The sequence below is a fragment of the Podarcis cretensis genome (assembly GCF_951804945.1).
Source record: "Podarcis cretensis genome assembly, chromosome: 18".
NCBI lineage: Eukaryota > Metazoa > Chordata > Lepidosauria > Squamata > Lacertidae > Podarcis > Podarcis cretensis.
The window spans coordinates 2,761,310-2,788,402 of NC_137188.1; the positions used below are offsets into that span (position 1 = coordinate 2,761,310).

The 27,093-nt window shown below is 48.0% G+C and overlaps 1 protein-coding gene across 1 annotated transcript in view; it reads left to right on the forward strand.

Moving 5' to 3' along the window:
* The window catches only part of MAU2 (MAU2 sister chromatid cohesion factor), a 31,276-nt gene extending 4,673 nt beyond the window's left edge, over positions 1 to 26,603 (forward strand). Inside the window, exons 4-19 of the mRNA XM_079960602.1 lie at positions 1,133 to 1,228; positions 2,363 to 2,457; positions 2,966 to 2,993; positions 5,655 to 5,810; positions 7,459 to 7,605; positions 8,452 to 8,542; positions 9,544 to 9,647; positions 11,264 to 11,341; positions 11,955 to 12,020; positions 12,228 to 12,311; positions 12,542 to 12,591; positions 19,560 to 19,637; positions 20,981 to 21,092; positions 21,837 to 21,927; positions 22,905 to 23,032; positions 23,997 to 26,603. Coding sequence (XP_079816728.1) covers positions 1,133 to 1,228; positions 2,363 to 2,457; positions 2,966 to 2,993; positions 5,655 to 5,810; positions 7,459 to 7,605; positions 8,452 to 8,542; positions 9,544 to 9,647; positions 11,264 to 11,341; positions 11,955 to 12,020; positions 12,228 to 12,311; positions 12,542 to 12,591; positions 19,560 to 19,637; positions 20,981 to 21,092; positions 21,837 to 21,927; positions 22,905 to 23,032; positions 23,997 to 24,071 — 1,479 coding nt within the window. The 3' untranslated portion in view covers positions 24,072 to 26,603. The remainder of the gene's footprint in view (positions 1 to 1,132; positions 1,229 to 2,362; positions 2,458 to 2,965; positions 2,994 to 5,654; positions 5,811 to 7,458; positions 7,606 to 8,451; positions 8,543 to 9,543; positions 9,648 to 11,263; positions 11,342 to 11,954; positions 12,021 to 12,227; positions 12,312 to 12,541; positions 12,592 to 19,559; positions 19,638 to 20,980; positions 21,093 to 21,836; positions 21,928 to 22,904; positions 23,033 to 23,996) is intronic.
* The last annotated feature ends 490 nt before the right edge of the window (positions 26,604 to 27,093 follow it).

Genomic DNA, 27,093 nt, shown 5'->3' on the forward strand with positions numbered 1-27,093 from the left:
TAAGTGGAGAAATAATATTTCCCACTCAGTTCTTTAAATCCCAAATCCAGTGGGGTCAGCAGCCAGAGAAGACTTAGCAAGGTGCTTTACAAAATAGAGCTGAGCTGAAACAGTGCTGCTTGTGGACTTCCCATGAGGTCATCTCGCTGGACACTGAGATCAGATTGCTGAACTAGATGGGCCTTTGGCCTGATGCGGCAGCCAGGCTATTGCAGTTTTATTGCTTGCTGATACATGGGATTGCATGTCGGAGTGGTCTGTGGTGGCAGGCAAGAGACAGTGCTCGGTTGAACCTCGGTTGAGCCTGGCAGAGTGCAGAGTGCAAGAGGAGGGATGACAAATACTCCTTCCATGCTCAGATTGGGCTACTCAGAATGGGACAGAGCACTTTCTCAACATTCCTGGGGATCACGGCTCTTGACTGTTTTCACACACTAATACCTAATCCTGTAGAATTCTATTAGTTATGTATTATCTGTGCAATCAAAATGAATTTCAGGAACCAAAATGCTTTTCATGTGCAGTCTCAGCAGGAGTGCGGAACAACGTTATAGTTAATTGTTGTCGCTTGTCTTCACTTACCCCCTGCCATTCTCACAGTTGTGAAGAAATCCCTGCGTTATGAATGGTCCATGTCACCATTAAAAGAAAGAGGTAGGAATAGGCCAATAGATATGTGGAATGGATCAAATAACTTTTCTTCCTTAAGTTCTCAAAGTTCTTAACCTAGCTCACAGTTGTCATCTTCACTAGCCAGATGTTTAACTGAGAGTCAATCACAGTCAGTCCATCATTTGAAAAATAAGACTTTAGAGCTGTCTTGCCCCCAAAATGGCAACTAGACATTCTGGTTTGGTGGCTGCAACCTTGGTTTAAGGAGCCATTTGGCTCCTGTCTTCTATATCTGAATTTCGAATACAGTCATACCTTGGTTCCCAAATGCCTTGGTTTCTGAACTTCAGAAGTCGAACAGACTTCCAGAGTGGATTCCATTCGACTTCCAGGGTACATCTGTACTGGCTGAAGTTCTTAGCTCAGTCTGACATCTTGTTGATTCTCCTATTTTGGGTTAGAACTTTGGGTCCCTCCCTTTATATCCATATTTTTGTTGATTTGATTTGTTTTATTTCAGAACTCTGTCGACACTGCAAAACCCCTGCTTCGTAAAGCCATCCAGATTTCACAACAGACTCCATACTGGCACTGCCGCCTCCTCTTCCAGCTGGCGGTATGCTTATTTTAAGCCAAGGGTGGTGAGCCATTTTCAGCCAGAGGACTGTGTTTCCTTCTGTGTGACCTTCTGTGGGGCAGTGTGTTAGTGGTGGGTGGTGCCAGAGACAAAAGTGGGCAGATCAGTTTACTTACTCAAAGAATTGTAGAGTTGGAAGGGATCACGAGGGTCATCTAGCCCAACCCCCTGCATTGCAGGAATCGTTTGCACAAGGTGGGGCTTGAACCCACAACCCTGAGATTAAGAATCTCATGCTCTGCTGACTGATTTGTTTTCATTGATTAAACTCACTACTCACTTGTCACTCAAAGGGTTTCCCAGTGGCTTACATTGAGAGAGTGTGTGTGTGTAGATGTATATATAAATGTGTATGTATACGCGTAATTGCATTGCATAATGTACCGTATTTTCCGCCCTATAGGACGCACTTTTTCCCCTCCAAAAATGAAGGGGAAATCTGTGTGCGTCCTGTGGAGCGAATACAGGCTTTCACTGAAGCTTGGAGAGTGAGAGGGGTCGGTGAGCACCAACCCCTCTCGCTCTCCAGGCTTCAGGAAGCTATCAGCAAGCCTGGGGAGCCCGCGGGAGTTCCCGCAGGGCTCCCTAGGCTGCGAATAGCAGCCTGCCGCACGGCGCACGGGGTGCCCTGAAGCAGAGCGCCCCGCGTGCCAGGCAGATATCTGCAGCCTGGGTGCGGTGCGTGCTGAAGCAGAGCGCCCCGCGCTTCGGGCAGACATTGGCCAGCCCCACAAGCTTGGGGGACAGCGGGGAGGCGGAGCGCCGCCATACCGCTGTTCCCCGACCTGGTTTGGTTTCCCCGACCTGGTTTTGGGGGGGAAATAAAGGAAATCCCCCCCCTTTATTTCCCCCCTCCCCCCAAAAAAATTAGGTGCGTCCTATGGGACGGAGCGTCCTATGGGACAAAAAATACGGTATATGATATAACACATTTATATTTCATACAACATGTTGGGGAAACAAATGAAAAACCACCAGCCCCCCCCCCAACAGTAATAGAAAACTCAATACTGACACTGTCAGCTTCTGCAGTTAGCTGTAGGATCAGATTTGAAAGGAAGAAGTAGCCTACTTTCGAAATGTAACTATGTGTGTATTTCTTTCTCCACTTAGCAACTTCACACACTTGAAAAAGATTTGGTGTCTGCTTGTGATCTCCTGGGGGTTGGAGCAGAATACGCCCGTGTGGTAGGGTCAGAATATACAAGGTGAGTCCTTTCCTATGGGGCAACTGGTCTTTTGCCACCGAAGTTAATGGGGGCGGAGGGGGATTTTTAGGGGTACTCTAGGGGCTCATTCAACCTTCCAAGAGAGAGTTACAAAGCTTCCTTGGGGGCTGCTTGGTTGTCACAGGCTCGTGATGGGGGCCTTCTCAGTGGTGGTTCCCTGCTTGTGGAATGCCCTGTCTCTCTCATTATCAGCTTTCAGGAGGAAAAGTATTCCTGTTCACCCAAGCATAAGATGGCCAAAAGATACTGTTCCTGGCAGCCTTGAAGTTATTAGCTGTCAGAGAATAGAATTGTTTTAAGATGCTTGCTTTTAATTGTCTTTAGATGTTTGCTTGTAATTGTGTATATGTTTTAAATACATTAAGCTCATTGCAGTGGAAAGGCATGGTATAAAAACTTTAATTGAAAGTTCTTAGCTTCCTTGCACTTCTGGTGGTCTTGCCTGTATTTTAGAATCTTCAGTTTTGTTATTTTTTCCCCCTTTCAGAGCCCTGTTTCTGCTAAGCAAAGGCATGGTAAGTTGTGTGTGTGCTTAGAGAAACTGGTTTAAATGGTTCTGGATTTGCTAGATTGCAAACCTGCAGGTGGGCAGTTCAACTGTGGCCTACAAACAGAAGGCTGCATTAAGCCACACATCACCCTAAACCTATCTTTAATACAGAAGTGGGCAGCCTGTGGTCCCGTCCCCCCCACAGATGTCTCCAATAGCTATTGTGGCCAATGGTCAGGGGCGATGATGGGAGTTGTAATTCAGCAACATCTGGAGGGCGGCAGGTTCCCTATCCCCAACCTTAGAAGTCGTATTCTCTGCTGAGAGTAGGGAATGCTTCTCCTTGCATCAAGGGCAGGGAAATCTCCGGCGCTCTGGATCTTGGACTCCAGCATCCACTTGCATGGATCATTGTCACATGCTGCTAGTTCAGCAGATCTGGAGGGCCACAGATGTTCCCCCATCTCTCATCTATTTCTTGCTGCTTGCTTGACTCCTTGAATTAAGATAAAAATACAGAACTAAATGGTGTGCAGCCCAGCAGGCTCTGCTCATATTCTTACCACACAGCCTTGAAACCCAAATGGGATGCTGTGAGGATGTTTTAAAACAAATAATGTTGGTTGTATCCAGCATCTGCTCTACAGAGTAGTACAGTGGTACCTCGGGTTACATACGCTTCAGATTACATACGCTTCAGGTTACAGACTCTGCTAACCCAGAAATAGTACCTCGGGTTAAGAACTTTGCTTCCGGATGAGAACAGAAATTGTGCTCGGGCGGTGCAGCGGCAGCAGGAGGCCCCATTAGCTTACGTGGTTGTCAGAGCTGCCCCTAGGTCCCAGCTCACAGAGGACCAACGCCCGATCGTCGTTATGTACAAAAGTCTTTATTGAAGTTCAACTTCCATTCCAAAGCCGCAGCGCGCAGCCCTACGTCTTAAACCCTAGACCGGCGAAGTCCCGTCTGAATCTCCTCCCCTCTGACACCAGTTTAAGATCCTAGCCCTGCTCCACCTTTTCCGTTGTTCTCTCCTCCTCTGGGTCCTCCTGCCCGCCGGGGCTTTCCCCTTTTTGGACTCTTCCGACGCTGAGTCGGCTGACTCCTCCCCCTGTCTCCGGCAGGCTTTAGGACCCGGTTCCCAATCCTCATTCTCTGCTGTCCCGCGCTCCTGTACATTTGAACTTGCCTCTCGCGCCAACCCAGTGACCTTCCTCCTGACCGTCACACTGCTTCTGTCACTGCTTCCCTCTTCCGGGATACTGCCCGGATCTGACCTCCCCTCCGTTGTCTGGCTCTCGGATGGAGGCGTGGCCAGCCCTGACTTATCTTCACTCCCTGGTGTGGAATCCTCTGCCCTCGATACCTGGGACTCTTCCCCCCCCACTATGCTCTGGTGGGGAAGCTGGTCCTGATTTCCAACTGCTACTCTGGGAGTCCCTGCTGGCCCCTTGCTCCTGGAGTGTCCCCCTTGGGAATCCCCTTGCCCTGGCCACTGGCGCCCCCTTCTGTGAATCTTCCGATTCGCTGGAGAGGCTCATGGAATCTCTCGGGCCACTGTCATCTTCTTCTACGCTGCCCTCAGATTCTTCCCCTTCGCTCTCCATCTCCCCTCTTCCCTGTGCTTCTGCTCCTGAGCCCCTGACAGTGGTGCTTCAGGTTAAGAACAGTTTCAGGATAAGAATGGACCTCCGGAACGAATTAAGTACTTAACCCGAGGTACCACTGTACTATTATTTTATTCATTCATTCAGTTTATATACTGCCCTGCATCAGAAGCCCGTAGGGTGGTGTACAATATTAAAAACACATTACAGAATATCAGTGATAAAAATATAAAAAGTCAACCTAATAATGAAATAGTCATCATAATAACAGTCCTCTCCCCCATACTTTCTCATTCACACAGTGAAATTGGAATCAGTGAACGTGATTAATTTGGGTCCATTAATTTTCAGTGGTTCTATTCTGAGTAGGGCTGATGTTTGATATCACTCTGTACTTTTTAAATCAAAAGGTCACGAGTTCTAGTAAATATTCCCATGAAAAATAATGATGTTTCGAAATGCAAGTTTTGACAAAGCGCAACATCTTAAGTTAATTTTAAGACTTTATTAAGAGTGTTAGCTGTTATGAGAAAGGAAAGGGAGGAATTTACGCCTTATGGGATAAGAACACATACAACCTCTTGTGATGACAATTGCTAAACACTGGAGGACTTTAAGTGTTGACCTGAAAGTGGAGTGGACAGCTGCAGTATGTCACCTGGCACTAATGGAAAAGCTAACTCACAAACGCCAGATGACTTGAACAAACCATATGCACATTTTATGCCAGTAAAACCAATATATTGGTTTTTGGTGGGGATGTCCACCGTTCTGGGAGCAGGCGGGGTGGGGCAGGTTAGAGCTTTTCCTTTTAATTACCTGGAGCAAAACAATAGAAACATTTTTTTAAAAAACAAACCAAAAAACTTGGGTGACATCCAGTACTGCATGAATGAATTTATCCTTCTTGTTTGCCCTGTAGCCCTCACAAATGTTTCTCCAGAGAGTCCCTCAGCCCTCCGGACCAGATTTAGAATTCTAAAGTAGTCACATGACAGGCAAGGTTTACTTTGATCTTCTGATTGCAGCCATTTTATTTCCTTTTTTGCCTCGTTCTCTCCTTTTTTCATAATCGTCAGCTGCTCCTTATGGAGAGGAAGTTACAAGAGGTGCATCCACTGCTTACGCTGTGCGGGCAGATAGTGGAGAACTGGCAGGGGAACCCCATCCAGAAGGAGTCTCTGCGAGTCTTCTTCTTGGTGCTGCAAGTGACACATTACCTGGATGCTGGTCAGGTGAGTGGAAGGCACTACCGATGCCTGGTAGTTTCCCCCTCCCCCATCCTGGCATCCTGCAGCGGTTAGAAGCAAAAAGCTTGTAGTGGCAAGCTTAGCTATGTCTTCTAAGTCTTTTTGAATTCACTTGGGCTTGCTCCCAGATAAGTGAGGTTAGGATTGGAGCCTTTGGGTTGTATTCAAGCAAATATTATTGGGACTAGTCCAGTGTTTCCCAAACTTGGGTCTCAAGCTGTTATTGGACTATAACTCCCATCATCCCTGGCTAGCAAGAGCAGCGGTTATGGATGATGGGAATTGTAGTCTGAAAACAGCTCGAGTGCTAGTGTGGTGTAGTGGTTAAGAGCGGTAGACTCGTGATCTGGTGAACCGGGTTCACGTCTCCGCTCCTCCACATGCAGCTGCTGGGTGACCTTGGGCTAGTCACACTTCTGTGAAGTCTCTCAGCCCCACTCACCTCACAAGAGTGTTTGTTGTGGGGGAGGAAGGGAAAGGAGATTGTTAGCTGCTTTGAGACTCCTTAAGGGGAGTGAAAGGCGGGATATCAAATCCAAACTCTTCTTCTCAAGACCCAAGTTTGGGAAACACTGGACCCATTGAAATGAATAGGCCTCAGTTAAGTCATCTCCAATCATTTCAGTGGCTTGTATCCAACTAAGGCACACTTGCGCCACTTTCGCACTATACATTTGAAGCCCTGTGACAGCACTTTAGCAGCCATGGCTTCCCTACCCCCCAAGAATTCTGGGAGCTGTAGTTTGTTGAGGGTGCTGGGAGTTGTTTGGAGGCCCCCATTCCTCTTCGAGAGCTATGACTCCCAGAGTGGTTTAATAATCATTCCCTCTTCCCAGGGTAATCTCCTTTTTTTAAAAAAAAACCCTATTGGTTGATTTTTCACTCACAAAAAAAGCCTTACAAATTTTAACATAGACCATAACCCATCTTCCCCCTACATGGTTTCCATATTTACCCTTGAATGCTGCCTGTTTCATACACGCTATTCAATACATACAGTTTAACCTATTTATTTTAATAATTAATGCTGTTGCTCGTATTTCATCTCCCTTTAGTTTTTTTTTTAAAATACTCAGTAACAGGTCTCCATACATCAAGGATTATTTTTTTTTGTAATTTTGGTCTCTAATCTTTGCTGTTAATCTTGCCTGTTCCGCATACTCCCATCATTTTCAAAAGCCATTCTTCCTTTGTTGGAATCTCCTCCTTTTCATCTTTGGGTGTACGGTATTTGTGCTGTTGTCGTTATATACTTAAATAAGTTAACCAACTCTTTTGGTACTTCATTATCTGTAATTCCGAAAAGAAAAGCTTCGAGTTTCTTGGGATTCCCGGGGTACTCTCCTAACAACTTAGAAATCTGCTTGACAATTGGACTGCATCCAGCTTGCAGCCTGGACCCACACCAGCAGTGCCATGACAGCTTTATAGCTGGGGGGCGGGGGGGGGGGGAGAGAAGGAAGGCAGCTGGGAGAGGAACAGAGGGGAAGCCCTCCCCTCCGCCCCCTCATTCAATGGGATTAATAATCATTGTATACTGCCCCTCATCCGTAGATCTCAGGGCGCTTCACAACATTAAAATCAGCAGGTGGTAGCTCTTCTCTTTGCTGAGGCGACCCCTTCCTTTCCCCAGGTGAAGAGTGTCAAGCCTTGCCTGAAGCAGCTCCAGCAGTGCATCCAGACCATCTCCACCCTCCATGACGATGAGATCCTGCCCAGCAACCCTGCTGACCTCTTCCACTGGCTGCCCAAGGAGCACATGTGTGTGCTGGTCTACCTGGTGAGCTGCTTAGTGCACTTGTGAACCCAAGATTGGGGCCACGTCCTAGGAAGCTATACCAGTGTGGCACTACTATTCTGTCCAGGTCACGGGCTGCATGGCCCATGGTAGGGGAGGCCAAAGGCTTGGGTTATATCCCGTGTTAGTCCTACTCAGAGTAGATCTACTGGAAACTTAGGTCCATTTAATTTAAGTGGATGTAACTGTTTAGAACTTACATTGATACAATGCAATGCATGTGACTCATACCAGATACACACTAAGGTTGGGTGATACATCAGTATATCCTCCAAAACTGTTTTGAAGTCCATATCATGATAACAGGTTCATAATTTTTGACCTGGCAATGTATCGCAAATCATGATATATGTATGTGTGTACTATCAAAAATCACAATGTGGGGAAAACAGTGAAGCCAGCCAATGTTTTGCTTGATTCCTGCAGCTCCTGTTAACTGCCAGCTCAGCTCTCCCCTGCAGGAATTACAAGAGCAGGTTTCTTTTAGTTTTTGGGCAGCTCATGAAAAATTCTCTTTTATAGCCCTTGATGGGAAAGTGGGTCAAGTTATCTTTGCTGTGAGGGATGAGTGTGACAACTCACAGTGGCGTACATCATTCATCGTTCTCCCCCCCCCCAAAAAAAAACTCATTTAACCCTCACACCAACCCTGTGAGGTAGGCCAGGTCAAGAGGCAGTGACTGCTCCGAACGTCACCCAGTGAGCTTCATGGATTTGAACTCTGGTCTCCCAGGTCTCAGTCCGACACTTGTAACCATTACACCACACTGGCTCTTTTGTTTTCTTGCAGAATGATGGCAAAAGGCTTCTGTTTGTTTGTTCCCACAGGTGACAGTAATGCACTCAATGCAAGCCGGATACTTGGAGAAGGCACAGAAGTACACGGACAAGGCGCTTATGCAGCTGGAGAAACTCAAAAGTGAGCAGCAGGAATTATTTTCTTCCCTGCCCATGTCTTCGTTCTTTTGAGATTCCGTGCTAGGAATGCTCACCATGTGCATGTTAAATCTCTGCCAGAGGGTGTCCTTCTCCTCCACCCCCACTATGCACCTCCCCTTTATCACTGCCACCTTTTTTGTGGAGGATTGTCAATCCCCTTTTCTAAGGCCAGTCATACCCCCATCTCCAACCCGCTACCCGCAAATACCATTTACCGTATTTTTCCATGTATAAGACGACCCCTATTTAACCCAAAATTAAGTTGTTTAGCATTTTTGGGGGGGGGAGGTGACTTCCACCAATCGCTCACCCACCTGCCCGCCACTGCCAATCGCTTGCCAGAGCCACTGCCGATAGCACACCTCGCTGCCCACTTGCCGCCACCAACAGCCCACCCGCCCACTTGCCACAGCCGCCAATTGCCTGCCCACCTTGCCACAGCCGCCAATTGCCGCAGCCACAGCCAGTCGCCAGCAGCCACCAATCACCTTCCCAATCACCACTGCCAATCTCCTGCTTGCTGCTGCCATTAATCACACGTCCCCCCTCTGCATTCACTCTCTGTGTATAAGGCGACACCCAATTTTTGCCTAAGTTTTTTTTTAGCAAAAAGCATCGTCTTATACACAGAAAAATATGGTATCCTTTTGTTACACTGCAACATCAACCAATATCTATTTGTAAGCATATGTGAATGAGCGAGTTTTCTTTATTCCCCTCTGGGACTTCAGAAATGCAAGGACTCCTCGCCTCACTGCTTCTGGCATATCCCTTTTTGGTGTGCTCAGTTCCGCCCCCCCCTTCCCCATTGGAAAGGAGGCTGGGGCCAGAAGGTGGCTTTGCCAGCCCAAAGAATTGCCCATAGAATATCAAGATTGCTGAGCAGCTCTTTCCACTTGCCCTTGGAGAGGCTGTCACAGTTGCTTTTGCCTTCCTCTCCACCCACACTAAAGGTGCCACCGTTTCTTTTTCACTTCCCAGTGCTGGACTGCAGCCCCATCTTGTCTTCCTTCCAAGTGATTTTGTTGGAACACATCATCATGTGCCGCCTCGTGACAGGTCACAAAGCCACAGCCCTGCAGGAGGTAGAGCCCAGTTTCTGTATTCCAGGGGTTCCTGCTTTATATTCTTTATTGGAAAATAAAAAGTACAAAATTAACAAGTGTGCAGTAGGGTTATAAAAACGATTTCCTATATCATAAAGGGATGAACTTTTTCTTAGAAACACTGAAAAAGGGACTAATTCTTCTCAGTTGCGACAAAAGGTCACCCCAAAATGAAGCGTTGAAATCACCGTATATGTAATGTTACTACTCATAAGTATCAGCACTCTTAAAAACTTTATGGAACTATTTAGAATTTTTACATTTGTAAAAGAACTTTGAAAAGCATCAGAAAAGCACTGGAAGCAGGAGCCATCCATACTCCAGATACCAAAAAGTAATCCGTGTGCAGAACGCGCAATCCAAGTGATGCGGGAATGTTAAGGTGCTTGTGGCAGAAACAAAGACAAAGTGCAACCACGATTTATTCTAAGCAATAATAAGTGATTCACAGTGTACAAAACATTGTACAAATATTAGAAAATTTGCAAATTCAATTTTTCCTATATACATGCTAGTCATATTACATAATGCATTATACAGTTACATATACAAAAATCGATTTATTGATATTGGGGTGACCTTTTTTCAAAAGATTTGGAAATGACAGTTCATTCCTTTGTTTTTAGGCAAAAGTTCATCTAACTAAGCTACAGGAACATCAGGTTGTAAAAAAGTTATAAGCCTAGTGTGCAGAGTCAGGTAAGACACGAAAAAGAAGAAACAAGAAATAGTACCCATATAGAAAAGAAAAAAAGAAAAGAAAAAAGATATTGTGAAATTACGGTATTATTGTAGTTAACCAGACCTTAATCTAATATGGTATTTATAAAAATGAATTCCGGGGATTCCTTTTTCACATCCTTTGAGTGCAGAGGAGCAGGCAAAGCCCCGCGGTGCTTGCTGAAGGCGCAGCAGCGCTGAGAAGCTCTTAGTGCAGCCTGGAGTTGGTAGGAGTTGCAGTCCAGAACAGCTGATAGCAGTTACAGCTCATTAGATTCTTGCATTGCAGGGGGTTGGACTAGATGACCATCAGATCCCTTCCAGCTCTACAATTCTGTGATCAGGAGGGGGGCTGTGGTTTGGCAAAGGCTGCCATAGCACAGGGGTGGGCAGCCCAAGGGCCACATTCTCTGCTGGATAACCTTCCAGGGGCCACATGGTGGGTGGGGCCAGAGGCAAAAGTGGGTGGGACAACAGGTAAACATTTTAGCTTTATAGAGCAGGCTAGTTTCTATACACCCACTTCTCTGTCCTTGGTCCGGTCAGTCAAGAGGCATCATTGGAGTGCAAGGAAACAATCCCAGCAAGGCAAGAACCCTTAAGGGGCCGGAGGCCAGAGAGGGGTGGCTGGTCTGGGGGAAAGCCCCAAGGCTCCCCCACCTTGAGGAGAGAGGGGTGTTCTACTGCAGCAGCAGCAGCAGCAGCAGACATCACTTAGCTGGGGCTGGTGAAAGATGGTGGAGGAATGGCAGGCAGAGGGCGGGAGGTGACCCTCGTGGGGCTTTGTGGGAGAAAGAGCCGTCAGTGTGGGAAAGAAACCCACAGCACTCACTTAAATGCCACCTCTCCCTCCCATTTGCCTCGTCTTCCAAAAGATCTCCCAGGTTTGCCAGCTCTGCCAGCAGTCTCCTCGGCTCTTTTCAAACCACGCAGCTCAGCTCCACACTCTGCTGGTAAGTATATCAGCCTGAGTTTGAGGGGGGTGTACTCTTCACTGTGATTCCCTTCCAGCTCTACAATGCACAAAGGATTTCTTTTTTTAAAAAAAAATTAAGCCCAACAGACGCTGTCTTTCTTCTTCTTAAGCCATGTAATTGGGGCAGGGGCGGGTGGAGGGTAAACCTCCTTCAACTGAATCCAGTTAAAATTTATTTGTTGTTACATTTGATTGTTTTAAACAACTTACATTGATTTATTTGCAGTATTTATAAACTGTTTTCCAGATGGACTGTATAAAGCAGTTTGCCTAAGATTATTGCAGCAATAAGCAATGAATTTTTAAAAGCTGCAGGAGAATAGAAAAGACAAATTGTTAGTTCAGAAAAGGCTGCTCCTGCTTCTTCGCCCCTTTTAGTTTCTCTGAAAGTAAACTTGGCGGGGGGGGGTCCCTGCTCTATTCCTTTGTAGTGAGGAGAGGGGATTGGTTCATTTCTATTTTCTATCAAGTTTCATGCCAAGAGGGTTTTACACCCACTACTGCTTCTACACTCTCTCCCACCCCACCCCTCTCTCTAGAGGCCAGAGTTGTTGAACCTTGGAATGGTAATTTCTCTTTTTCCCTCGCAGGGGCTGTACTGCATTTCCGTAAACTGCATGGACAACGCGGAAGCTCAGTTCACCACAGCACTCAGGGTAAGGCTGGATTCAGTGTCTCAACACAGAGCCAGAAGTTGGCTTCCTGTGTCCAGGCATTCTCCTTCAAACACAGTTCCTTAACAAAAATGTGAAATCCTGTCTTCTGTGAGTTGGGTTGTTGTTGTTTTAGTCATGTTCTGACTTTGCCTTTCTTCCTCTTCCTCCTCTTCTTCCTCTTCCTCCTCTTCTTCCTCACACCCACAGCTCACCACCCACCAGGAATTGTGGGCTTTCATTGTGACTAACCTGGCGAGCGTCTACATCAGGGAGGGGAACCGGCATCAAGAGGTAGGAAGATTCCCTTGGCTTCATTCCTGGACTTGCCTTTCAGAGCACTGGTTGGGAACATCTATGGAATCCCAACACCCTCATCCTACCAGTGTGGCCAGTGGTCAGGGTTGATTATAGCTGCTGCGAGTCCAGCAACATCTGAGAAAGCCACAGATGTACCCCTTTGCTGTTTTTAATGTGTATTGCTGAACATTAAACCTCCTTCCTCTTTTTCTCCTCTCCTCTAGCTTTACAGTTTATTGGAAAGAATAAATCCTGATCACAACTTCCCTGTGAGGTATGTGCGCCAGTTATGCTTGGAAGCAAATAGATTTATGGGTTAGTAGTGACCAGTGTTTGAAATTATCTATTGGCCACTTGCAACCAAGTGAAGATGCCTGGGCGCCAGGATCGTGCCTGATGTCTCCACCATCTGGGGATCATTGGATCTGGACTGTTTTCACACCCTAATACCCTATCCCATAGAATTCTATCCATTATATCTGCACAATAGAGAACAAATTTCTGGAACCAAGATACTTTTATTGTGCAGCCTGAGCAGAAGCAGTTACCATTAAGATAAAAGGTCCAATAGGCCAATAGATATGTGGACTGCCCCTGCATCAGGTGGTTTTCTTCCTGAAGTTCTCAAAGCTCTTATCCTAGCTCAAGATTGTCATCTTAACTAGCCAAATGTTTAACTGAGAATCAATCACAATCAGTCCATTATTTGAAAAATAAGACTTTAGAGCCATCTTGCCCCAAAATGGCAAATAGACATTCCGTTTTGAATGAATGCTTCTTATTACGGCCAAACAGCCAGCATACAGCATTCCATCTTGGTGACTGCAACCTTGGTTTACAGAGCCATTTGGCGACTAGCTTACCGTATTTTTCGCTCTATAACACGCATCTGACCATAACACGCACGTAGTTTTTAGAGGAGGAAAACAAGAAAAAAATATTCTAAACGAAACAGTGGATGTATGATTCTTATGGTTCATGCTGTGGCCACAGACATGTGATCTGATGGTGAGTTTGGGGTAGCCCAATGCAAAAATCCTGAGGATCCATGTGGATCCGTGCTTTGTAACCACGTTTTAAGTGGGGAGGGAAGGAAAAGCACTCAAGGGACAAGGAGCACGCGTGGAGAAGGAGCTTTTCGGTGAGCTGAGCGGGGAGGAGGGAGGGAAAGAGCACTGTTGCTTTAAAGGTATACTTAAGGTATTCGCCCTGTGCCTGGGTTTTTTTCCATTTAACAGTTTGCAGCCGTTTCCTTCCGCTCCTTGTTTTGAGGCAGAATAGATTTGAGCAAGTGAGGAGGACTTGGATTATAATAATAATAATAATAATTTATTATTTATACCCCGCCCATCTGGCTGGGCCTCCCCAGCCACTCTGGGCGGCTTCCAAAGAATATTAAAATACTATGATACATCAAACATTAAAAGCATCCCTGAACAGGGCTGCCTTCAGATGTCTTCTAAAAGTCTGGTAGTTGTTGTTCTCTTTGACATCTGGTGGGAGGGCATTCCACAAGGAGGGCGCCACTACCGAAAAGGCCCTCTGCCTGGTTCCCTGTAACTTGGCTTCTCGCAGTGAGGGAACCGCCAGAAGGCCCTTGGTGCTGGACCTCAGTGTCCGGGTAGAACGATGGGGGTGGAGACGCTCCTTCAGGTATACTGGACCGAGGCCGTTTAGGGCTTTAAAGGTCAGCACCAACACTTTGAATTGTGCTCGGAAACGTACTGGGAGCCAATGTAGGTTTTTCAAGACCGGTGTTATATGGTCTCGGTGGCCGCTCCCTGTCACCAGTCTGGCTGCTGCGTTCTGGATTAGTTGTAGTTTCCGGGTCACCTTCAAAGGTAGCCCCACGTAGAGTGCATTGCAGTAATCCAAGCGGGAGATAACCAGAGCATGCACCACTCTGGCGAGGCAGTCCACAGGCAGATAGGGTCTCAGCCTGCGTACCAGATGGAGCTGGTACACAGCTGCCCTGGACACGGATTTAACCTGTGCCTCCATGGACAGCTGTGAGTCCAAAATGACTCCCAGGCTGCGCACCTGGTCCTTCAGGGGCACGGTTACCCCATTCAGGACCAGGGAGTCCTCCACACCTGCCCGCCTCCTGTCCCCCAGAAACAGTACTTCTGTCTTGTCAGGATTCAATCTCAATCTGTTAGCCGCCATCCATCCTCCAACCGCCTCCAGACACTCACACAGGACCTTCACCGCCTTCACTGGTTCTGATTTGAAAGAGAGGTAGAGCTGGGTATCATCCGCATACTGATGAACACCCAGCCCAAACCCCCTGATGATCTCTCCCAGCGGCTGCATGTAAATGTTGAAAAGCATGGGGGAGAGGACAGAACCCTGAGGCACCCCACAAGTGAGAGCCCAGGGGTCTGAACACTCATCCCCCACCACCACTTTCTGAACACGGCCCAGGAGGAAGGAGCGGAACCACTGTAGGACAGTGCCCCCAGCTCCCAGCCCCTCAAGACGGTCCAGAAGGATGTTATGGTCGATGGTATCAAACGCCGCTGAGAGATCCAGCAGAACTAGGAAACAGCTCTCACCTTTGTCCCTAGCCCGCCGGAGATCATCAACCAGTGCGACCAAGGCAGTTTCAGTCCCATGATGAGGCCTGAATCCCGACTGGAAGGGATCCAAATGGTCCGCTTCTTCCAGGCGTGCCTGGAGTTGTTCAGCAACCACTCGCTCAATCACCTTGCCCAAGAATGGAAGATTTGAGACTGGGCGATAGCTGGCCATCGTGGCCGCATCTAAAGATGGTTTTTTAAGAAGTGGTTTGATAACCGCCTCTTTCAGCGGGTCTGGGAAGGCTCCCTCACGGAGGGAAGCATTCACCACCCCACGAAGCCCATCGCCCAGTCCTTCCCGGCTAGCTTTTATAAGCCAGGATGGGCAAGGATCAAGGAGACAGGTGGTTGGTTTCACTCGTCCAAGCAGCCTGTCCACATCCTCGGAGGTAACAGATTGGAATTGATCCCATGCAATTTGACTAGACAGGACTCTAGCACTCTCCCGCCCCGGCCCTGCTCCCACGGTGGCGTCTACCTCTTCCCGAATCTGAGCGACTTTATCTGCAAAAAACTTTGCAAAATCATTGCAGGAGATCATGTGGCCCGTACTGGGCCCTGATGTAGCAGGTGGTTCCGCTAAATTGCGGACCACCTGAAAAAGTCTCCTGCTGCTGTTTTCTGCAGATGCAATAGAGGCGGTGAAGAAAGTCTTCTTCGCCGTCGCTACCGCCACTTGGTAGGCTCGACATTGAGCTCTAACCTGTGTCCGGTCAGCTTCAGAATGAGTTATCCGCCACCGGCGCTCTAGCCGTCTCAACGATTGTTTCATTGCCCTCAGATCCGTGGAAAACCACGGGGCTCTCCGGGCTCCATGCAATCGGAGAGGGAGCTTCGGAGCCAAACAGTCAATAGCCCTGGTTAACTCCACATTCCAGCGGGCCACCAGGGAATCAGCTGAAAGGCCATCAACATGGGATAAAGCATCCCCTACCACTCTCTGGAAACCAATTGGATCCATTAAGTGGCGGGGGCGGACCATCCGAATCGGTCCCACCTCCCTGCAGAGGGGAAGGGTCGCGGAGAAGTCCAGTTGCACCAGGAAGTGATCTGACCATGGCACTTCTTTTGTTTCACTTTTAGTTAGTGTCAGGTCACCAACATCCGTAGAGGTAAACACCAGGTCCAAGGCATGTCCACGGCTATGGGTTGGGCCAAACTTATTCAGGGACAGCCCCATGGAGGCCATGCTTTCCATGAAGTCCCGAGCGGCCCCTTGTAAGGTCGTGTCGGCATGGATATTAAAATCCCCTAGGACAACCAAACTAGGTGTCTCCAGGAGAACATCCGCCACGACCTGAAGCAGCTCGGGCAGGGAATCCTTGGTGCAGCGGGGAGGTCGGTACACCAAAAGGAATCCTGTACTGCCCCTATTGCCCAACTTCCAGAACATGCACTCAGAGAACTGGGTCTTCCCAATAGGACGCCTGGTGCAAACTAATGACTTCCTAAAAATCACTGCAACCCCCCCTCCCCGCCCACAAGGCCTGGGTTGCTGTGCGTAAGAGAAACCTGGTGGACAAGCAGCAGCAAGAACAGGCCCATCCACTTCATTCAACCAAGTCTCTGTTACACATGCCAGGTCAAATCCCCCATCCATGATCAGGTCATGGATGGCAGTGGTCTTATGAATCATTGACCTGGCATTGCACAGCAGCACCTTCAGGTCATGTGGGTATCCCTTGCTGATTCTAGTATCCATCTGGTCAGGACCAGACCTGGAGGCAGGGATAGTCCTCAGACAACGACTAAACCTGCCTCCTCTGTAATGACATGGTCTGGTCTTAGCGTAACTCCTCCTCCTACCCGAGATCACTGAGATCGGTTGTCCCAACGCATCCCCCCCTGTGGAACATGCCGCAGCCATTTTGTTGGCTGGGACCCACTCCCCGGCAGCCCTGACCCCTCCCCTTAAGAACAAAATAAGACCTTAAAACAATGAAAACAAAACAAAAAAGAAACCCCAAAAAACAAAAAAACAATACAAATAAAAAACTCCAAAAATTACAAATCCATCAAAATCAAAACATATTCCCAACTAAACATCCATCCCACCCCCACCCCATCCCTGCATATACAGTAATAATAATGACAATAATAATAATAATAAAGAAATAAAAAGGAAAAGGAAAATTTTAAAACATTTTAAAAAGAACTCTGCACCCCTCCGGATCCCCCTGGGCCGCAGCAGCAGTGACAGCAACCGTCCCTGTCAGGCCTGTCAGGCCCCGCCCTAGGCCAGATGGTGAGTGGCAGGAAGGAGCAGGACCCTCAGACACCCACGCAGGAGAGTCCTCCTGGGCAGCAGAGCACAGCAGTCCCTGTGAGGCTTCAGGCCCCACCCCGGGCCAGATGGTGAGTGGCAGGAAGGAGCAGGGCCCTCAGACACCCACGCAGGAGAGTCCTCCTGGGCAGCAGAGCACAGCAGTCCTTATGGGGCTTCAGGCCCCGCCCCAGGCCAGATGGTGAGTGGCAGGAAGGAGCAGGGCCCTCAGACACCCACGCAGGAGAGTCCTCCTGGGCAGCAGAGTCCAGCAGTCCCTGTGAGGCTTCAGGCCCCGCCCCAGGCCAGATGGTGAGTGGCAGGAAGGAGCAGGGCCCTCAGACACCCACGCAGGAGAGTCCTCCTGGGCAGCAGAGCACAGCAGTCCTTATGGGGCTTCAGGCCCCGCCCCAGGCCAGATGGTGAGTGGCAGAAAGGAGCAGGGCCCTCAGACACCCACGCAGGAGAGTCCTCCTGGGCAGCAGAGTCCAGCAGTCCCTGTGAGGCTTCAGGCCCCGCCCCAGGCCAGATGGTGAGTGGCAGGAAGGAGCAGGGCCCTCAGACACCCACGCAGGATTGCAGGGGATTCGCCATTAGCTGTGTAAAAGCGCTCCTCTTTGCAGCCTGAGTGATAAGCAGCCACCAGCAGCAATAGAGTGGAGCACAAAAAAGCGGTAGGGGCACTAGGACCCAGACAATGCTCAAATCTATCCTGCCTGAAAACAAGCTGCTCCGTCCCAGCGGATCTCGGAATAAAGTTTTCCCCTCTCCCTCATCCCCAGCCTTTTTTTTTACTTCCTGGTTTTCACTGCGTGGCTCAGAGCTCGAGGTTGGTTTTATTTTGCTGCTGGTTGCTTAAATTCTATCTTTCCTGCCGTCCCTCTGCAGCCTCATTGCTCTGTTTAGAGAGCGCACAGACCTTTGCTAGCGTCTGTCCCTCCTCCCGTGTAAGTGGCTGCTGCCCGCTTTGCTGCCATGACTCTCCCTTCCCTCGTCCTCGGCTCCAGGTCGCTTTAAAGCAAGCAAAGCGAGAGCCTCGTAGAGCGTGTAAGCGGCTCCCGCTTTGTTTGACTGACGGCAGCCATGGCTCTGATCCGTGCATTCGCTCCGTAACACGCACAGGCATTTTCCCTTACTTTCTAGTAGCAAAAAAGTGCGTGTTTTGGAGCGAAAACTACGGTATATATTTACATTTCTAACACTAGTAGTGGCCACCTGACACAAAGCAAGTGCTTTTTATTTTCATTTCTATTCCTTTTATTTCCTTTATGCTCCACCTTTCCCTCCAAATAGCTCAAGGTGGTATAAACAGTTCTCCCCCTTCTCATTTAATCCCCACAACAACCCTGTGAGGTAGGTTAACGCTGAGCATGGGTGACTGGCCCCCAAGGCAACCCAGTGAGCTTCATGGCCGAGTGGGGATTGGAGCCCTTGGGTTTTCCCACACGCTACCACCTGATGCTGGCTCTAATACCTTTGCAGACTCCTGAGGTGAGCACTCTCTTTGCGCACCAGAATAACTGCATGTCAATAAGCCTAGAAGTGCTGGTGCTTCCATTGAGTCACACAGCGGCAGCTTTAAGTTTCCCCTGATTGGCCAGCGGAAGCAAGGTAGCCACCAATAGCAGCAGCAAAATGCTTTGACATCGAACCTCGCAGTAGACAGCTTTGTCATATCCATCTGTTTCGTTGGCTGTAGCGTAAAAACGAGCCCAACATACATTGCCTGCTATTGCAGGCTTTTACTGCTCAGCTGATCTGGAAGTCGTGGGGGCATCTCTTTCTCATGCTGTTCCCAGGTTCGGCTGGCACCTTTAGGTGCCCTGCAAAAAGGTTCCTCTTTAACCAGATCTTATCCAATGCTCTTTTAAAATGTGTTGGGGAGGGGGGATTATTGGGTTGTTCTTGTTTTTTTTTTATTATGTATTTTTTGCCTTTATGTTGTGAACCACCCTGAGACCTGCAGGTATAGGGCAATATACAATTTTTAGTAATAATAATATAAACACAGTTTCCATGCCTTAATCCACTTGATTAATCCACATACACTGAATCAGACCATTGGTCCCTCTAGTTCAACGCTGTCTGCACTGACGGGCAGTGGCTCTCCCAGCCCTGTGTTACCCACTGTCTTCAGGGATTGAACATGGGACCTTTTGAGTGTAAGGCAGAAGTGGTCTGTGGAGGGGAAAGTTTGGGAACTATTGGGCTTAGAGGTTTACAAAGCAGAGTCTGGATTATTTCTGCCTGTTGGCAGTGGCTGATTAAAATGCTGCAACTCCCAAGTACAACCTCTGCTTGTGCCTTCCCCAGTCTCTGCATCAAGAGTTAATTGCCATCACTGCCCATCAATTGTCATTAATGCCCATTTCTTTGTTGTTGCATCTGCCTCTCCTCCAGCTCCCACTGCCTGCGGGCCGCAGCCTTCTACATCCGAGGTCTCTTTTCCTTTTTCCAAGGGAGGTACAACGAAGCCAAGTGAGTTGTGTGGGATTGGTTGTCTGGCTGTTCCAGCTTATGCAAAGGGAGGGAGAAAGCAAGTGAGGGCAGAGAGTGAGAATGGGGGCTGCTTAGTTGGGTGTGCCTGTTTTTTGATGGCACTTAGTGAAGTCAAGTGGCAACCTGCCTCTCTGCACTGCATCCTGTGCAGAGGTGGGTTATTGGAATGAATGACAGTGGGGATGGGAAACCCTCATTGTTCTGACAAAGCTGAGTTTGAGGGGGGTGTAGGCACAAGTAGGCATCCCCTACCCGGTTCCTCGTTTTGGAGAGATCGCTCTGTCCTCTTACCCCTCCCAGCAAACTTGGATTACTACTATTACTATTTTCATTATGTATCCTGCTGTTCAGCCAAGGGCAGCTTGCATAGAATCAAAACAAGGCAGTCCCTGGTGCCCATACAATCTGCAAAAAAACCCACGACACACAAGGGAAAAGGGGCAGGGAGAGAAGAGGAAGATCAAAACAGGCAGAAATTTCTAATGAGCTGACCAGCTGGCAAAGGTCGCGGGCAGGAGGTGCCTGATGGAGCTGGGCCCCCAGCAAAGATGATGGAGTGAGCCTTCTGCTTCCCCTCTCTCCCACTGAGGTAGCCAGTGAGTGTTCTGGTTTTCACACATTCTTTTGGAAACCGAATGTCCAGCAGGGTTTCCGCAGCTTCTGATTGGCTGCAGATGCTTTCTGCAGCCAATCAGAAGCTGCACTTTGGTTTCCGAACGTTTTGGGATTCGTTCAACTTCCAAGGTATGACTGTATCAGTGTCTGATTTTAAATTGTTGTGAGCTATCTTGTGGATTTAGGATAAAAGGCAGGTACAGTGGTACCTCGGGTACGGATTAAGTACTTAATTCGTTCCGGAGGTCCGTACTTAACCTGAAACTGTTCTTAACCTGAAGCACCACTTTAGCTAATGGGGCCTCCTGCTGCTGCCGCGCCGCCGGAGCCCGATTTCTGTTCTTATCCTGAAACAAAGATCTTAAGCTGAATCACTATTTCAGGGTTAGTGGAGTGTGTAACCTGAAGCGTATGTAACCCAAGGTACCACTGTAATACATCCGCCTCATTATCAGCCAAATTCCAAAGGTCTCCAGTCTCCTCAGTTACAGGCAAGAGACTGGCAGAATGGCAACACCATCAGCTTTGCTCCTTAACAGTCCCCTAGAAATCCACAGAACATTTTTTGGGGGGGAAATACCCACCTTGCAGGGAGGGTGTTAGTGGGGGATTCCAGCTTTTTAAGTGCCTCTGGTCACTGGACAAAAACCAGCAGGGCTTATTGCATTCCAGGTGTCGCTTCAGGCTCCTCCTTTTCTTTCCAACAGGCGTTTTCTGCGGGAGACGTTGAAAATGTCAAATGCGGAAGACCTGAATCGGTTAACAGCCTGCTCCCTCGTCCTCCTGGGTCACATCTTCTATGTGTTGGGGAATCACAGGGTGAGCAGCACAGGCTCTCTAGAATTGTGCTCTTGTCAATGTTTCACTTCTCCTCTGTCACCAAAGGGGACTGGAGCGTGGAATCAATCCAGCTTAAGAATGCCGCCGAGCAATGCTTTCCATTCCCCTGAGCTCATCAGGCCTCTGCTTACAAAATTGCCAAGAAAGCAGCGGTGCCTCGAGAGTATATTGGGCACATTGTGACACTCGCAATCAGTTGCCAACTTCTGTAATGTGGTTTGCTTATTTGTGTGCGTTGGGTGGGGGGAGAGATGCACAGAATAGATGTCCAAGGGTTTGCTGAGGAGATTGGAACTGTAAATCCCCTTCCCCCTGCCCCGCATCCCCTTTAAACTGGTGGAATCATAGAATATACACATCATAGAATATATGATAGAGTTGGAAGGGACCCAAAGGCCATCTAGTCCAACCCCCTGTAATACAGGAATCGCAGCTAAAGCATCCAACCTTCAGCTTTCCTGCATTGCAGGAGGTTGGACTAGATGAGCTCTTGGGTCTCTTCCTGCTCTACTGTACTGTGATTCCAAACGGTGTTTGTGTGCTGCCACTGGGGTTGAGGTATTCTGGAATTCCATTCTTGGGAGTCTTTTTAGAGGTGGCAGGCACAGCCCACTCCTGCGGTTTGGTGTGGGGCATTTCATGCAGAAATTTGGGGAGTTGGGGGTGAATTTGTCCACATGTGATTTGCTCACACCCTTTGATCCAAGGCTCTGCTACCCCTAGGAGAGTAACAACATGGTGGTTCCCGCCATGCAGTTGGCAAGCAAGATCCCAGACATGTCCGTGCAGCTGTGGTCATCGGCTCTCCTGCGAGGTAAGTGTCAGAGAAGGCGGGTGAGTGGCAGAGCAGCTGCTTGGCATTCAGAAGGACCCCAGCTCAATTGCTGATGGCATGTTTTGTTTCAAAAGGGGCAGTTAGCAGATGGCGAGACCCTGGAGAGCACCTGCCAGTCAAGAGTATACAATACTGTGCTAGATAGACCAAGAGTCTGACTTGTTTTTTGTGTGCTGCCTTTAAACTTCCTGCCAAACTGTCCTTGAGGGTGAACTCTCTTCCTAGTTATAGGAGGGGGGGGGGAGAGACTTTCCCTCTTCCTCCAGGTGCCTGATAATCAACTTTGATTGGAGAGGGGGAAAGTCTTCGCTTTTCACTCACTGCAAAATATCCAAATGCAGAACCTTTGCTTCGTTCCTGGTAGAGAAAATGAAATGGTGGCCATTTCCTGGGCTTCCCAAGGACCTTCCATGCAGCTACCATATAGGTGTATATCATCTTATTTTATTGCCATGTTTGCTCTGCCACATGGCAGGCAGAGACTCATTCTTCTTTCATGGGAACTTCCTTCCATTTTTCTGCATAAAGAATCCTACATGAACAACTTAATCATCTTTTGGGGGAATTCTGTCCCTATAAACCCTAAGATAAAAGCTTCCATTTTTTGTATGTGGTTTTTTTTGTATAATCACTTTAAACATCTTTTTTATTCTATATCATTTGCCGAAAAGCCCTTGCTAAATCTAACTGTGTATGTCTTTTGCACCTGGATCTTTTTGAGGAGATATTGGGTCAAGTTCTGACTGTGCAGCCTATTGCCCTTGGCTCTGGTTGGTGTTCTAGTAAAAAGGCAAATTAGACCTGACAGGCCTAATGCCTGCCTACCTCCCTAACATTGCACCGTCTTCGTGGGCTGGTGCTTCTGAAATGGACAGAGACTAGGTGTGTAACCCCGCCAGGAGTCTGCCATCTCACCTTCCTTTCCTCATTTCTCCCTTCCCTCTGCGGAAAAAAAGACCTGAACAAAGCCTGTGGGAACGCCATTGATGCCCACGAAGCCGCGCAGATGCACCAGAACTTCTCTCAGCAGCTTCTGCAGGACCACATTGAGGCCTGCAGTCTCCCAGAGCACAACCTCATCACGGTATGTCAGACGCTCCAGACGTTGCTGGATTCTGGTCAGTTAAACATCTGCTTCCCAGCCTGCCTTTATATAGGCATCCTGAACTTCCAGATTTGAGCTGGTGTAGGGTGCCCTTTTAAATGTGTTTGGGGGGGGGGATTATTGGTTTGCTGTTGGTCTTATTTCTGCCATGTCTTTTGTGGTTTTAATATTGTAATCCTGTGTTGTAGACCGCCCTGAGATCTACGAGTGAAGGGTGGTATATAAATTTTAATGGTGACAATTATTATAATTAATCCTCTGAATGCCATTCGCTGGGCAGAGTCGCCACCATTGCTCTTCAGTCCCTGCTCGTGGGTTTCCCTTTGAGGCATCTGGTTGGCCACTGTGAGAACAGGATGCTGGGCTAGATGGGCTGCAGGGCAGTTCTTATGGGTGGCTTTCAAAATATATTAGATCAGTTCATGGAGGAGGACAAAGCTGTGTTCCCCCTCCACTGTTGGGAAGGCCGTCTGCCCTTGAATAGCAGTTGCTGGGGATCACAGGTGGGGAGAGTTGCTGCTGTTGTGCTTAGGCTCTTCTTGTGGGTTTCCAGTTGTGGAAGGAGGCCTGCTGTGTTAAAATTATTGTTTTAACAGGGATGGGGGTTTAACTTGGGTGGGTGCTGTTTTATTTGGAGGATGGGATGGTGGTGCTTTAACTTCTTCTTAAATGCTATAAGTTAATTTGGATATTTTTATTTGTGAGCTGGAGTATTGTTTAGGGGCTTTGGTTGGGGAATGTATTGTTTATTAGTGTGTATGCTGCATACAATGCTTTTTGAGTAGCAAAGTGGCTAATAAACTCTACTTAAAAGTAAACAGTCAAGCATTCCCATAATACAGGCTGCTAAATGGTACTGGTTTTGAGGGTAATATAACATTTCCCACTTTGGTTGCTCACTGACCCTCAGCTTGTGTGTGTGTTTCTCCACCCCCACCTGCAGTGGACAGACGGACCCCCACCTGTACAGTTCCAGGCGCAGAATGGACCCACCACCAGTCTGGCCAGCCTGTTGTGAAAGGAGGGCGATGCGCAGTCTTCACTCGGAGAACAGGAGGCAACGGAGTTGGGGTTTTTCTTACGCTGAGCTTTTTTTAAACAGACAGTGCGGCAGATTCCTTGCCTTGCAAGTGTTACGATAGGGAAGGATACTTCACAGACTTGCAGGATAGTATGGCCACTCTCAGCTCCTTCTTAAGGTTTCTGTGTTTTGCCTGGATTGCAGGTGTGTGTGTGTGTGCGCGCGCGCGCGCGCATTGCACACACACAAACACACAATTGTGAGAAGGGGTTTTGATACATCCGTTCCCTGACCCAGAATTAGGTTTTACGCAATTCACATGGAAAAGTGTTCTTTCCATTACGCTGATTCTTTTCAACAAAACTTTACAGACAATTTTCTAATGAAGGAAAAAAACTGGGTGTGGGGAAGCAGGGGAGGAAACCACCCAGCTAATTTGAAACTGCCTGTTATAATGTCACATCCTTGCATTTTAACTGGCACACTCCCAAGGCTGATGCATTTGTTTTTTTGAAGGAAATCAATTCGGTGGTCCGGTAGCCACCAGCCAACACGGACTGTGCATTCCCTAACAGTTGACTCCTTTTGGCTTGGCATATAGTAGAAAGAACTGTGCATAGAAGCAAAGTGAAAATGGAGTGTGGGGCACTTCAGGGAACATTTGTTCCATGTTCTTGGGGACGGGGGGCTTGGGCAGTTCATGCGGGAAAGCAGATCGCAACTACTACTGAATCTGCCGGGTTGGCTCCCCCCTCCCTTTAATTGCTTTTTCATCTTTGTTTCTTAAAAGCAAAACAGAACACCCAGATCAGTGATTTCCCACTGGGAAGGCAAACTCATCAAACCTTGTCCTTTTCCTTTCCATAGCTCCTGAGGTTCATAGATGAAGGCTGCCCCAGTTTCCATACCTCCAGCTTACCAGAGCCAAGTGCCCCTTGCCCGCCCCCGCCACCACCTTTTACAATGGTGGCTTCGAAAGGACCCTGCTTCTCCCAGCCCTCTTGTCCTCAATAGAGAAAGTGGGAGCAAGAAGGAATGAAGGCTTGGCTTGGATGTGCCTGCATAGATGGACACCAAGGGGCACCAGAGAAGTGCAGGATGTGGTACTGGGGCCAGAGTTCAGTGCATGTAGAATCTCCTCTCTCTTTCTCAAAAAGGCAGATTCCCAGCCCTCAGTGGACTTGAAAGTTTTCTGTGGGCAATTATGTTCCGAGATCGTAGAAATCAAGAGGCTTTCCTGTGTTGGGATAAAAGCGTGCCCTTGCCCCTTTGCCCTGCTCTGGCTAGCAAAAACAGGAATATATTATGCAAAGTACTAAAACTAATTATGCATTGGTGATCAATTTGCATAATTTAATCGTGTTGCAGAATCCTGCTTTTCTTGGTGCAGAACTTCTGTTTTTAGCACAGGGACACAGTCATGCTTTTAGTGTGCGTGTGTGGGTTTTTGTTTTTAAAAAGGAAATATTTCCTTTCAACCAGATTAACTTGAGCATTCAATCATGGATTTTTCAAATCGAGAATACAGTCGTACCTCTTCTTACATATCCCTCCGGTTACGTAAACTTCGGGATATGTAAGTGACAAACCCGGAATTATATTTCCGGGTTTTTGCCCCTTGTGCATGGGTAGAAGCGCTCTACTGCTGCCCGTGTGTGCACAGAAGCAGTCTCTCCCGTTTCGAAAACCTCGGGATCTGGCCAGACCTCCAGAACGAATCCCATCCACAACCGGAGGTGCCACCGTATTCATAAACTGAAAAAATGGCCTGTGTCCTCTATCTAATCATGTTCTCTCATGGGGCTGCTTCATTCTGCTACTGAAACCTGTTGCAGACCCTCCAGGTTTTCTGGAGATGGTTGATGATGTGCAAAAAAAAAGTCCCAGCAGGGAAGTTGCTTTCAGTGTCTGCAAAGGGTTTGGAAGTAATGCCCCAAAGAAGCTGAGTGTGTTGGCTCACTAGAGCCTCTGCTTCTCTTACCCCTAGAAGAGATCATGAACTGAAGCTTCCCTTCAGCCTTGAGCTGTGTCTTTCTCATCCTTGCAGTGACCCTCGGACCTGCTTTTTCTCTGACAGGCTTGTCCTACACTTGGGATAAAGAGCACCAGAGTTACCAAATGTTCCAGGAAGGTGTTAGACCAGTGATAATAGACCTGTTGCCTTTTGCGGGGTGGGGGGGTGTTTACCTCCTTTCCTCGGTTGCTTTTTCAGCTAAGACACAAGTCAAGCTAGATCTGCAAACCTGACATTTCTGCAAACCCTTTTGAATGGAATGGATCTTTCATTTGCTTGTTTGTCTGAGGGCAGCACAGAAGGATGGCCTATTCCCAGGATTTTCAGGCAAAGGGGAGGCGATGATTATGTTGATTTTCCCAGACAGTTGCTCACGGACCAGAAGTGTATACTGCCGCAGAGGCTGAACTCTTCACCCTCCCTCTGCCCCCACCTCTAAGACACCCTTTGGGCACCATCTCTAGAGTTAGCAAGAGGACAGGTTGTTCAATATTGGCATTAGTATTTTTTTATTTTTTTTAAAAGGAAAAAGTGATATTAGTGACAAATTAAGCATGTTTTGACAAATGTGTTTGAGAGGCATTAAGTGGTTCTTACAACTTGGGGAAAAAGCACTAAGTTGATCCTGAGAGAACTCTCCCACACTTTGGGTTAGAAACTCCCCACCCCTTTGGGAAAGCCCCGTGTTGAAATCGCTTGGGGGGGTTGGCTCTATCAGGCCATGTGTTGAGTATGTCTGCTGTAATACCTGCGCCCCCTCTCTAAAAGTTTCCCACCTGCCCACCCCATCCCAGCAGACCCCTGTCTTACAACCAGGGGCTCCACCTTCCCAGAAAACCCTCATTTGGGTCAGTTAGGTGGGCACCTTTGTAACTTTGCACAGTTAAAAGTGTGGCACCTGCTCAACTTGATGTGAGAAATGATTTGCTTGGTCACTCTTAACAGTCCTCCTCTCTCCTGCTGATGTCAGGCTCTCTGTGAAAGAGTTCTTTTTATGTACTTAAA